General features: G+C 53.1%; 2 protein-coding genes across 2 annotated transcripts; both read right to left on the reverse strand.

Annotated features, from left to right (window-relative positions):
* Window positions 1-2,705: 2,705 nt before the first annotated feature.
* EI90DRAFT_2936090 (uncharacterized protein) lies at window positions 2,706-2,915 on the reverse strand (the record flags this gene model as incomplete). Its single annotated transcript, XM_039055154.1, has 1 exon — window positions 2,706-2,915. One exon carries the CDS (start codon window positions 2,913-2,915, stop codon window positions 2,706-2,708), a length of 210 nt encoding a protein of 69 aa, XP_038911109.1.
* A 2,234-nt stretch (window positions 2,916-5,149) lies between these two features.
* On the reverse strand, window positions 5,150-7,183 carry EI90DRAFT_2936052 (uncharacterized protein; the record flags this gene model as incomplete). The annotated part of the gene is made up of 3 exons (XM_039055152.1): window positions 5,150-6,711; window positions 6,746-6,929; window positions 6,995-7,183. Coding segments are annotated over 3 exons (1,935 nt in total), but the record flags the coding sequence as incomplete, so codon positions are not given.
* Window positions 7,184-13,766: the final 6,583 nt, after the last annotated feature.

The following is a 13,766-nucleotide window of genomic DNA, read 5'->3' on the forward strand; positions in this document are numbered from 1 at the left end:
CCCTCCTGACTGTCTCAGCTCCGGTCTGGTTGCGGCACACCGAACCTTGGCCACTCCCATCCCGGAACCTCGGTCCCGAGTCGGAACATTCGGAGATCCCGGATTTGCTCCGATATCCCGACGGACCTCCGACATCCCTTGACATGCCCTTAAACCCTTCCTCCACCCATTTCATTTATTTGAGTCACCCAACATCCTTCGGATACGCAACTCCGTTTTCGGAGCTACCTGCATCCTTCGGTGATCTCCCTCACGTTATCACTTATTAGTCATCTCCCATTCTTAGCACGACTACCTTCTTACTACCATTCAGTCGGCTAACCCCCTTTATCCATTTGTCTTCCCCATTCATTTTCCGGCCTCCAACTCCGCCCTCCTTGGCCCGACACCTCGGTTCCCCGTTTTAGATATCGTTCGGAACCTTTCGGTACCTCTCGGTATCATTCGGTACCTTTCGGTGTTTTCCCCATTTTGTCATTTCGGGCTTTGACTAAAGTCCTCCCCATCCTCCTTTAATAAATACACGTAGATTAGAACCTGTAGTTCCTCAGTTCTAATCTCGACTAAAATGCCACCCAAAGTCCCTCTGAGTGAATCCTGTCCCTGTTCTACAAGACACCTCAGACATAAGAAATACAAGGACTAACAGAGACGTAACGGAGGCACAGCACTCCCTCCGAGTCGCTGAGGCCGCGTCCTTCTTAGAGCCTCTTGTACCATCCAGCAGAACCGGGCTCCCTGAGAAGCTTCGGTTCACTACCGGAGCCCTCGGACCCCCCTCTAGTTGAGCCCCGCCTGCATTCGGACTCACGCATTTACCCCCTCTTCCATAATCAAACGGGTTTTTGACAGCAGGTCTGAGAACGGGTCGTGGGTTTGCGAGACATAGTGTCAACATCAAGAGTGAGGGGAGTTTGAAAATACTGTCAGGGCATGGGAAACTTTACTGTGGTTCGCTGTCAGCGACTGTTAAGGTCTGCTGCCTCGGTGTAACAGCCCATTAAGGGCAGGGATGACAATCGCGGTGAAGCAGGGTTTCAGCTTCAACAACTCATCCATGAGCATTGCGCCTCGTACTTGATGCAGCCCCGATATTTCAGAGTGCAGAGGGTGCGACTGAGTCAGACAGGAAGCACAGGGGGTAACCCTAGTTGATTTTCGAACTGGAGTACGAGGTAGTGTACAACCGGTATTTAAGTATAATTGTCAGGGCACACACCCTGACTAGCCCGGACCCGGACCCGGACCCGCATGTGTGCTCTGCCCCGCATGCTCCGCGCGCCGCATGCTCCGGGCCCGGTTCCCACTCTTCATGTGACTTCCGGGTATCCCCGGAAGTTTTCGCCATATTGGGCCACTGTGGGAAGTGAGAAGTTAACCTTCTTCTCACTTTCTTACCCACAGTAGGCAAGTGTACATTACTTGCCTTTATCTTATTCACTTTCTTACCCATAGTAGTTGTGCCTTGAGACTAGGCTGTTACAGATTGGGCTGTGGGCTATAGAGAGAGGGGTCATGGGGACCCGGGGTCCGTCCCCTGACAATAATGGAATGAATAGGAATAAGTCCCCAGATCTCATGGAGATTGTGGGCAGCTTTAAGAAGGATAAAAACAAAGTGGGAAAAGGACAGCTGTGCACAGCTGTCAAGAAACAAGAGTCATAGGGAATGACTTGTAGGCCCATCATGGGCTGTGGAAAAGGTAGTAATGACAGGGAGGGGTGATGGGCTCATTCAGGCAGCATTGGGCAGGCAGCGGAGTTGACAGGGTCGGAGCAGAGGTGGGAGAAGGTGTGGGGAGTGGTCACCTGACCGTGGGAATTGCCGGGTCGTGACACAGGCCCTCAGTGCTGGGTGGTATACTGTCAGGGCATACACCCTGACCTAGCCCATACCCGCATCCACACCCACACTCGCACCCGCACCTGCGACCACACCCGGCTGTTGCACTCCCTGCGCACGCCCTGTGCCGGACGCTCAGTGCAGCCGGATGGCCCAGACCTCGGGTCTTGGGTCTCATGTGACTTCCGGATATCTCCGGAAGTTTTCGATGTATTGTGGCCACTGTGGGAAGATGAGAAGTTAACTTCCTTCTCATCTCTGACCCACAGTAGGCAAGTTGTATATACTTGCCTCTCTTCTATATACCATCTCTGACCCACAGTAGGATTGTGCCCTGGATGGGGCTAGCCAGACTTGAGGCTGTGGGCCATAGGGGAGGGTCATGGGGACCCGGGAGTCGTCCCCTGACATATACCCAGGTGCTCTCAACCCCAGATCAGTCCCTGACACAGAGAATAGTAGATAAAGAGGTTGCTTGATATGTTACAACAGCAAGGCCTTGGCAGGTCATGGCCAAAGAGCAAAGGGTTCAGCATGGGAATGGAGGTAGGGAAAATGTAAGGTCGGTGTAGGTGCCGACCTTGGTGCCTCTTCAATCCCCAGGCAGTCAAAAGCTAGGTTATACAGAACTTAGTATTTCAACATGGGTGAGGAGAAGAGTGAAGGGACTTCACTCACTCCGGGCCACACATATGTAAATACATGGTTACAACAAGAAAATAACAAATGAATAAAATAGTAGGACCCCTTCCTTACAGAAAAGGGTAGGATGGAGGTCCATGTCCCTGGAGGTTGCTGGATTGTGACACAGCCTCCCTTCCTTACAATCACCCACCCTTACTATTAGTGTACAAACCACCAGTCTAGCAATCCCTTGTTCCAGTGTGACACTGTGTCCATTGTGGACCATGAACAAAACATTGCATATTGAGTTGAGTTGGCTGAGCCCCTATAACCACAAGAGTATGAGGCCAGCATAGACCAAGGCGATGCTCCTGTGGAACCCAAAAGAGAAGTAGTCCATCTGCTGTAGTGACCCAGCCATCATCACAAAGCAAGTCACTGGAGGACATCAGTGTTCCATTGCACACATTTGGATGGCCTGGAATGTATATCAGTTAAGATAACAAAGGCCATAATTGAGACATACAGCTGGCTGCCCATGCCAAAGCAGGTGATGATGGAGCCATTTTATCCACCAAGGCACTGGAGATGCAGGCACTGTCAGCAGAGAATGCAATGGATCTGACTGAATCAGAGTGCCCTTGCAGAGGCTTGCCAATTGGCACCCCGGATGCCGCATCCCAAATTCGCACTGTCTTGTCACCAGAGCCTGAGGCAATGTGGGTGCCATCAGAAGAGAATGCAACAGATGTGACCCAATCGGAGTGCCCTTGCAGAGGCTCACCAATTGGCACCCCGGATGCCGCATCCCAAATTCGCACTGTCTTGTCATGAGAGCCTGAGACAATGCGGGTGCCATCAGAAGAGAATGCAACAGATGTGACCCAATCGGAGTGCCCTTGCAGAGGCTCGCCAATTGGCACCCCGGATGCTGCATCCCAAATTTGCACTGTCTTGTCACGAGAGCCTGAGACAATGTGGGTGCCATCAGAAGAGAATGCAACAGATGTGACCCAATCGGAGTGCCCTTGCAGAGGCTCACCAATTGGCACCCCGGATGCTGCATCCCAAATTCGCACTGTCTTGTCATCAGAGCCTGAGACAATGTGGGTGCCATCAGAAGAGAATGCAACAGATGTGACCCAATCGGAGTGCCCTTGCAGAGGCTCACCAATTGGCGCCCCGGATGCTGCATCCCAAATTCGCACTGTCTTGTCATCAGAGCCTGAGACAATGTGGGTGCCATCGGAAGAGAATGCAACAGATGTGACCCAATTGGAGTGCCCTTGCAGAGGCTCACCAATTGGCACCCCGGATGCCGCATCCCAAATTCGCACTGTCTCGTCACGAGAGCCTGAGACAATGTGGGTGCCATCAGCAACAGATGTGACCCAATTGGAGTGCCCTTGCAGAGGCTCACCAATTGGCACCCCGGATGCCGCATCCCAAATTCGCACTGTCTCATCACCAGAGCCTGAGACAATGTGGGTGCCATCAGAAGAGAATGCAACAGATGTGACCCAATTGGAGTGCCCTTGCAGAGGCTCACCAATTGGCACCCTGGATGCCGCATCCCAAATTCGCACTGTCTTGTCACCAGAGCCTGAGACAATGCGGGTGCCATCAGAAGAGAATGCAACAGATGTGACCCAATTGGAGTGCCCTTGCAGAGGCTCACCAATTGGCACCCCGGATGCTGCATCCCAAATTCGCACTGTCTTGTCATCAGAGCCTGAGACAATGTGGGTGCCATCGGAAGAGAATGCAACAGATGTGACCCAATCGGAGTGCCCTTGCAGAGGCTCACCAATTGGCACCCCGGATGCCACATCCCAAATTCGCACTGTCTTGTCACGAGAGCCTGAGACAATGCAGGTGCCATCAGAAGAGAATGCAACAGATGTGACCCAATTGGAGTGCCCTTGCAGAGGCTCGCCAATTGGCACCCCGGATGCTGCATCCCAAATTTGCACTGTCTTGTCACGAGAGCCTGAGACAATGCAGGTGCCATCAGAAGAGAATGCAACAGATGTGACCAAATCGGAGTGCCCTTGCAGAGGCTCACCAATTGGCACCCCGGATGCCGCATCCCAAATTCGCACTGTCTTGTCACGAGAGCCTGAGACAATGCGGGTGCCATCGGAAGAGAATGCAACAGATGTGACCCAATCGGAGTGCCCTTGCAGAGGCTCACCAATTGGCACCCCGGATGCCGCATCCCAAATTTGCACTGTCTTGTCATGAGAGCCTGAGACAATGCGGGTGCCATCAGAAGAGAATGCAACAGATGTGACCAAATCGGAGTGCCCTTGCAGAGGCTCACCAATTGGCACCCCGGATGCCGCATCCCAAATTCGCACTGTCTCGTCACCAGAGCCTGAGACAATGCGGGTGCCATCAGAAGAGAATGCAACAGATGTGACCCAATTGGAGTGCCCCATAAGCTTCTGGCGAACCACAGGCCATTGTTTGGAAACCTGCCCCAAAATGGACAGAGTGTTCCGGAATGCATGGTGCACATATTGCAGAACAGCAGATTGAGGTGAAAACGGTAAAGCTGACAGATAGATGTGTGGGAGGCTCTGACTGATTGGATACCCAAATGCATTCACAAATTTGTATGCTTCTGAGATAATTTCTTCAAGTCCTTGTGCGTAATTCTATCCATAAGGTCTGTCAATTGTTACCATCGCGCATGAGAAAAGCGGCTTACACTAGCCCAACTGACCAGCCTCCTTAGAATTACGCTCAACATGGAGATCCGATCCATCACACTGAACACTTCAATCCAGTGTAGGAATCGGTGAAGGAAGAAATCCATGATTTCATTTGTAGGAGGGGGCGAGGCTGGTTCTGGCCCAGATCCAAATTCCAGATGGTCTACCCAGTATTGGCTCGCGTACATCAGTACAGGTGTTACGGCTCGATTGACACGCTCCTGAAGCCCCTTAATTTCCTTGTTTCGGCAATAGGACGTCTCGATCCCACAGATGTTAAATTTGAGATCTCGTTGCATGATTCGGAGACAGCGAGATGCGAGGTCAAAGTGATGGACGGATGGCTTAATGTACCATCGCGGATCTTGACACCGATTGGGGTTGCACAAGAAATCGGTGAAAGATGTATGCAAGACTTGAATAGGACGCCCATAGTCCCCCCGCAGCAGCGGTTGCAACTGAGAGAGTACAGCTTGGACCTTGCCTATGCCCAATTCTAGGAGCTGACGAAGCTGCTCATCCATTAGCTGCTCACGAGCGACTACGATTGCGCCAACGATGGAATGAACGACTTTAAATTCACTTTCGTTGTATGACTTGAATGGATGAGTAAGAGCGACCCGATACAGCTCATTCAACCTATCGTCCGACGGGTCATGCACCGATCCACTTAATACTGTTTCCAACCGTTCTTCGGGAAAGCCGGATTGAATGAAGCGAATGGTTGTAGATGCCCAGATGAAAAGGCCCCCGGACAGAGTAACTAGTTTGTCTATCACAGGTTCTGTCGGCCAATCGGGTGGCAGAGAATACGTTTTGAAGGCGTCAGCGTTGCTGGCAAGCTGCTGTTGGAAAAGCAGCTTGATATCGGATAATGTAGACTTATCGCCGATCGGTGCGTCCCGCACGTCGACATCCAGGTGTGAGAGGGCAGCACGAATGTCGGGCTCATCTCGACTGGCCACCAATAACCGGAACATACTCGGAAGCCTAGTAAGGCCTTCGGAGAATGTGCGAAGGAGATTTCTCCTCGTCCCTGCAGTGCCACACTCGTCAAGGGCATCAAGGACGATTACAATAGGGGCTAGATCGGACTCTTTTGCGAGTTCGGCCAGAGGCTGCTCGAGAAGATGCTTGAATTGCGTATCGAGGGGGGATGTAGTAATGTCGGGCGAATTTTCGATCTGTGCGGCCAGTTTCGCCCGAATCTGAGGTTTGAAACGACCCAGCTGGAAGGCAAGAGTACGAATCACACGGACAGGGTCACTATTGACAGGGTCGTTTCGGTCCCAAAACAGAAAAGAGCCACGTCGGTGCAGCTCTGAGAAGTATTGAGCAACGGAGTTGAGTATCGTACTCTTGCCGGATCCAGCCGGTCCACGAAACCAGATGATGTTATGACCGGAAGGATCTATCAGAGAATTAATGAGGTTTTCCAGGATGTCCGCTCGAGTCCCGGGTAAACATGTATCTCGATTTCCAGCATCCATAGCTGCGGGGCTGAGAGTTTTTAAGGCTTGGATCTCAACTATAATCCTTAAGTTAAGCAGTGTCTTGTGCACAGAAGATGGAGGTCATCGCACCAAGTTTCTCCACGTCCCTGGATATTTGAGCCGAGACGAATGCAGTATGAGCCGTTACTCCAAGCTGAAGCTCTCCCCCGAGTTGTTTCAGCGCCTGCGAGAGGTTCGAGATGGTTTGGGAGGTGTTCGAGAATGGTTGGCGTACCAGTCGGCCTGCCGCACACTGGATGTTCAACACTGAAAAGCCAATGGGCGATCGAGCAGCTTACCTGCGAATCCATGGGACACAAACTGCTTAATGAAAATACCGCATTCGGTCATTTGGACAGAGATTCGGATAATGACACGCTCGAGAGACTTGATTTTGTTTTTCAATTCATCGACATCATCGACGAACGAATAGAGATCGGCCATAGAGTCGACCAGACTAAGGAGTGCATCATCTCGTTCAGTCTGTCCTTGAACGGTCTGCGACAACCGCTCGAAATCGTCAGGTACAACGGGCTCTCGCTATGGTAATGACAGATCCATACTTGGTATGCCGAACTCAAGATTTGCCAAGCAATATTTGCGTAAGGATGGAGCTTTCAACGACATCAGCGCAAACTAAAGACACGCCACCATCGAGCAACATGTACCTTAGCTGTTTTATCGACAAGATCGACCACGACCTTTGTCTTTCCGACCACTTGTTTGAGCAAGTTCACGACACCCAGATTTCGGACTGTAGCGGTGGAGTCAACAACATTTTGAACCGGCTGGGGAATCGGAGGCAAATCAAGCAGCCCTTGGTCAACGTCGTAGGTGGCGTTTTCGACAGCGGCTTCGAAGGCATGTGCCGTAGTTTCCCGCAGCTGCACAATGAGGGAGCCTGCCTCTCGACCTCGTTTGTCACGGAGTGCTAGGGTAGCTCCTAGAGCAGTATGAGATGAGGCTACACAAGGAAGTAAGACTAAAGATAACCAGCTCACGTTGGTCATTTTTACATCGGTCCAACAACTCCTCTATCTTGATGTGCACGGAACCAAGCTCGGCGGGTAAACACGGCCAGCGAGAGTGCTTGAGGCGAAGGGACAAGACGGAAGATAATTCTGCAGTCCTAAAAGTGCGTACTTCAGTGAGCTATCCGGGTTGATCTACCCTGATCGCGAGAGACCCACAGAGAACAAGTGTACTCCCAAGCTGGGGTCGAGTTTCGTTTCACCTCGGTTCTCTCAAATTTATTTCCCGAAAGTATAGGTCTGACATAAAGCGCCAGGGCTGGGGACGCTTTCCTGATATCTCTAGCCTCGAAGACTGCATCGGAATGAGGAGATGACAAAAACACTATAGCAAGGCTGTGATGTACCGTCTAGAGAATAAACACGCTTGGAATGTCCGCGAGTTGTCATGGCTGACTACTAGGTTGAACCTCAGCTGCAGATGATTAGACGCTGTGAAGGCAGCTCGTTGCAGTACTATCTGGTTACCGCGTGTCAAAGGGGGAGTCGTCGGAGCGAAGTGTCGCGAGTTGGTTTCCGGAGTAGGTGATCGGACTTGTGTTTATGTCCGTCGCATGTGACTTTTGTATTGTAATACAACAACAACTGAGTCGAGATTTTGCGCGGCTGGGTACGAGTCTGTCCCGTAATCGGTTGTGCAGGAAATCGTTCCGGTGTGCAATGATTTTTACATTTGATTTTGACACGCTGAACCCCGAGGGGGGCCAATGGTTCATTCAGCATCATCACCACCACTTTGCACCATCCCGCGAATGTGAATGTGGCCTCCGTCCCTCTTCGCGGTCTTCTGGCATTGAGTTGACAAAAAAGCGACTAATTTCATTGCATTTCGAATGCTAAGCTTGAAGCCAGCTAGACTAGCAGACCAAGAAACGACAACGTCCGGGCAAGAAAATCATGAAGGTCAGAAAAAACGACTTGAGAAAAAGGGGCTGGAAACCAGGCTACAATTGTTATGAGGGTTCCCCTCAAACTGGATGGCCGAGCTTTGCAATGCCTTTGGTGTGGTTGAGAAGTGCATTTGGATCCGATGAAGTCCCACGGGGTGACGATGTGCAACTCCACAACCACCTAGTACTCGTGACTCAGTCAATATAAAGAGGTGTCTGGGGTGTACCAGCCATCCTACCGTCTTAGATAGTAGATAAGCATCTGAGTAACTGCACTGGTGCACTGGTGCAATGAGCAAAAATAAACGAGGAATAAGTTTTTACGGTGAAGGAGAGAACAAAGGAAGGTCAGTTGGGAGGTTCAAACGAGACCACCACCAAGCTGTTCCCTGGTTCTTTAGTTAGGATGGGGAAGTGTACTAGTATTATTAGTTGTAAATATAGTACCAATCTGAGTGTTTTGGCTAATTCTATTTTTGTGGGTCAGTCTAAAATTTCTGGGAATTGACTTACAGATAAACTGAGCCCTGCGGAGCTGTTCCTTTATTGAAATTTCTTAATTTGTCTAGGTGTAATTCTGTGTAGCGTTGTTTAATTTGGAATTTAACTTGAATTAAATCTTCTACTTGGTGAAGTTTCAAAGATTCTACTCAGTTAATAGATTTGGATTGTGTCTGGAGTGTCCCTTGAGTTTGTTTTATTTTTGTCTTATTTTATTGCTTGTTTTAACAGTAGCAAAATAACTGTTTTGTGTTTACACTTTGAAATCTGGAGTTAACCAGCTCTCCTGCTAACCATCCGGGTGTCTCCGTGGGAGATCCCGAGGGTATCCGGTGCAGGCGCGCGTGCTGGGCACAGTGGGAGGTCGCCCGAGGTGCCCGGGCCAGGTACATGGTGGGCACGCTGCAGATGGGTCAATTGTACATTGATACAGAGAAAGTCGTCCATGTAGAATAAAGGGAGAATAAAGAAGAAGTAAGATAAGGAGAAACTGAGGAGGGGAGGATGAGGGGGAAGAAGGGAAAGGGGGAGGAGGTAAGGGAGGGTGGACCGGCGGGGTACCGGGTCAGGTTGGGCCGGGTGGAGCTGGGTCAGGCGGGTGTGCCCTGACATCACCCCCCCCTTAAGCCGCTTCGCCTCGAAGCGGCCAGGTGGTTCTCCCTTTCTCTCCCTGGGGCTTGGGGGTGTGTCCTGTGAAATTCTTCGATTCGGTCGGGGGCATGGGTTAGGTGGTCCCGCTGGAGCCATTGGTTTTCAGAGTTTGGCCAGCCAGTGAACTTTACCAGATACCAGAGTTTCCGGCGTAGCCACTTAGAGTTCAGTATCTTCTCGACCTCATACTCTTCCTCTCCTTCTACCAGTTCCGGGCCTGGGCGTGGGTCAGCGGGTCTTTCTGCGATACCGTCCGGGAGGTGTGGCCTGACGTTCGTCACGGACACAACTGGGTGGATTCCCTTCTGTCGGGCGGTGAGCTGGAGCTTAACGGCGGCTGGGGAGATGACTTGAGTGATCTTAAAGGGGCCAAGCCACTTGTGGTCCAGTTTCTTAGTCGGGCGGTCGGTCATGTAGTTGTGGGCATTGAGCCAGACTTGGTCACCCTCTCGATACTTAGGGGCCGGGTCACGGTCCCGGTCGTAATATCATGCCATCTCGTCCGCTGCGTGCTCTAGGGCTGCCTTTGCCTCCTCTTGATGAGAATGCATCGGCGGCTTCCACCTCGGATGTGCGCGTGGGTTCTGTCCCCATCCTGGGGTGTTGGCCGGTGTCGAGTTCAAAGGGGGTTCGGTGAGTGGAGGAGTGAACGCGGTTGTTGTAGGAGAATTCTGCTAGCAGGAGCCAGTCCGCCCAGTCGTCTTGGCGGTGGTTGACGAACACCCGGAGGTAGGCCTCGATCTCTTGGTTGACCCGTTCCGTCTGTCCATCCGTCTGGGGGTGGTAGGGGGTTGAAGGGGTCAGCTTGACACCTAGGAGGTCTGCGAGCTCCTTCGAGAAGCGGGAGACAAGGGCGCTCCCTCTATCGCTGAGGATTTCTTCCGGGAGCCCATGGTGTCTCCAGACATGCTCCAAGAAGAGTCGTGCGATACCTTCCGAGTCCACAGTCATCATGGTGGGGACCGCGTGGATGCGTTTGGACAGCCGGTCCACTACGACCAGGATGGCATTATACCCTCTGGACTCTGGGAGCTCCCCTATCATGTCCACTGAGATGACCTGCCAACGATGGGTGGGGATCTTATTCGGGGTAAGCTTCCCAACCTTTCGTGAGGGGAAGGGTTTGACGTGATTGCAGGTGTCGCATCCGCGTACATATCGCCCGACATACTCAGCCATCCGGGGCCACCAGTAGTCACGGGAGACGAGTTCCAGGGTTTTCCATCGCCCTGGGTGCCCCGTCGCCCGTGAGTCGTGGTGTAGCCGTACCAGATCATGGCGGAGTTGGGGGTCTTTTGGGACATACACCCTTCCCCGGTACAGGATCAGGTCACCCTGCTTCTCCCATTCGTCCGACCTTAACGTCCCTTCACCCAGCTCTCGCATGGCCTTCACTACCTTCTCGTCATGGTCCCTTGCCTCACGTATCCTTCCCAGAATACCCGCCTCTTCACCCTCTACCGAAACTGCCTCTGTCGTGCGGGCTTCGAACCAGGCGGGTTGGAGAAGAGTTAGCCCCTCATTGTCGTCCCTCCCCTTCGGGTGGTCAGCACGATGGGAGAGTGCGTCCGGCTTCCCCATGAGCTTCCCAGGATGGTGGACGAGGGTGAAGTGGAAGCGGGAGAGGAAGAGGGTCCATCTGGCTTGGCGTCGATTCAGCCTTTGGGCCGTCCGGAAATAGCTCAGGTTGCGGTGATCGGTGTAGATCTCAACCCTCTCTTCAACGCCTTCTAGGAAGTGCCGCCACTCTTCAAGGGCTCGGACGATCGCCAGCATTTCCTTGTCGTACACTTCGTAGTTGCGTTCTACGTCCGTGAAGCTTTTGGACATGAACGCTACCGGGTGGAACTCCCCATCCGACTGGAGCTGGGAGAGGACTGCACCGGTTGCGAAGTTCGAAGCGTCGCATTCAAGCTTGAAGCGGCCGGAGTCTGAAGGGAAGGAGAGGACGGGTGCAGTAGTGATGGCTTCTTTAAGGGCTAGGAAGGCACCGTCCTCATCCGGGCCCCAATTCCAGGCTTGGGTTTTCCGGGTCAGCTTGTGGAGGGGGCGTGCTTTCTCTGAGAAGTCCTTGATGAACCGGCGATAGAAGTTCACGAACCCTAGGAAGGACTGCACCTCCTTCACTTTGGTTGGGACCGGCCAGTCAAGAACTCCACGGACTTTCACAGGGTCCATCGCCACGTTGCCCTCCGAGATGACGAGGCCCAAGTACTCAATCCGTGTCCGCTCAAATTTACATTTTTCGGGCTTCAGGAAGAGCTTCCTCCTTCGCAGCGTCTCCAGGACCTCCCGTACTACCCTCCGGTGTTCCTCTAGGGTCGTGGTGAAGATGAGGATGTCGTCCATGTAGCAAATGACGACTTCCTGGTCGATGAAATCCCAGAGGATGTCGTTCATCATGGTCTGGAAGGTCACGGGGGAGTTGCACAGGCCGAAAAACATCACCATGGGTTCAAATAACCCCCGGTTGGTCGCAAACGCTGCCTTCCACTCATCCCCATCTTTGATCCGGACGTTGTTGAACCCCCAACATAGGTCTAGGGCCGAAAAGTACTTGGCATTGCGAAGGCGGGCGAGAACGTCTGAGATGAGGGGGAGCGGGTACGAGTTCTTGACCGTGATTTCATTCAGTTTCCGATAGTCTTGGACTAAGCGTAGCGACCCGTCCTTCTTCTTGACAAAGAAGACTGGCGCCCCCATCGGGGATTTGGACGGGCGTATACGCCCGTTCTGCAGGTTTTCCCGTAAGAACTCGTCCAGTTCTTTCTGCTCGGGTCGCGAGAGAGGGAAGGTCTTTCCTCTGGGTAGCTTCGCGTCCGGCACCAGGTCTATGGCGTGGTCCCAGGGCTTCCGGGGGGGTAGCTGGTCAAAGGCTTCCTTAGAGAACACGTCCCGGAAGTCCTGGTAGTGCTCTGGTACCAACATCTCGAACGGCACGGGCTCTGCCCCCAGGTCGTGGGCCTCCTGGGCCATCCGCTGGGATGGCATCGTGGTTGCTCTCAGGTCATGTCCCCACCCCGGGGGAGGATCGCAGCATAGATCCCGTCCCCGGGCTCTACCATGAGGTCTTGGTCGTCTCCCACTCGTGACCCCCTGCAGGAGGATGGGCAGCGGGACATGACGACCTTCTGTCATGCCCAGTCCACCTCTGGGTTGTGATGCAGCAACCACGAGTGCCCTATGATGAGGGATTGGCATCCCAAGTTTGCAACTGCAAAGCGGGCCCGTTCTGTATGTCGTCCGAACGTCAGGAGGGCTTCCAGTTCTTCCGTTATGGCCCCATTCTCGTTCGGGGTGCCATCGACATTGCGGACGGGTATGGGCTGTGGGAGTGGGGTGGTCTCGAGCCTGTGCTTCCGGATGAACTCAGGGCTCACGAAGTTCCCGGTGGCCCCTGAGTCCAGGAGGGCTGACACTGATACGGGGGCGAGAGAGGTCAGGGCGGTCAACGTCACCGTGAGGTTGAGTGACCTGGGGGATTGTTTGGAAAGGACGTAAATGGCGGGTGGGGACACCGCTACTTCAGGTGTCAGCTCTGGGCGTCTCTCACTTCTGTGGGTAGAGGGTGCGCTTTTCCTCTTTTTCTTTGCGATAACTCGATGGAATTTCTGCAGTGGCGTTGACTCGCGCACGTTGCGGTATTTACACAGGTTATCTTCTACAGGCGGCCGGGGCGCATCCCTCACCGGTCGCCTTCCTGAAAATCCTCTTCCTGGGGGTCTGGCCCCATCTCTCCCTCTTCTGCCTCTGGTCCCTCACCCAATTGCCTCTTCAGCCCTTCCATCAACGCTCGTAGGTCCTCCGGATGCAGGCGTCGGACTCGGTGGACCTTAGGGTGCGGGCACTCCCATGCGACATGGCCTGGGGCGTTGCAATTGTAGCACAACCCCTTCCGTCTTTGGTCAGTCCTCGATCGGTCGAGGTCCATTGGCTGTGGACCTGTTCCTGGCGTGGGACGGGTTGCGGGGGTTGGGGGTGCGGGTGCGGGCGTAGGTTGCGAGGTGGTGGGTGTGG

Source organism: Cantharellus anzutake (assembly GCF_015039405.1).
Source record: "Cantharellus anzutake strain C23 chromosome Unknown EI90scaffold_66, whole genome shotgun sequence".
Classification (NCBI taxonomy): domain Eukaryota; kingdom Fungi; phylum Basidiomycota; class Agaricomycetes; order Cantharellales; family Hydnaceae; genus Cantharellus; species Cantharellus anzutake.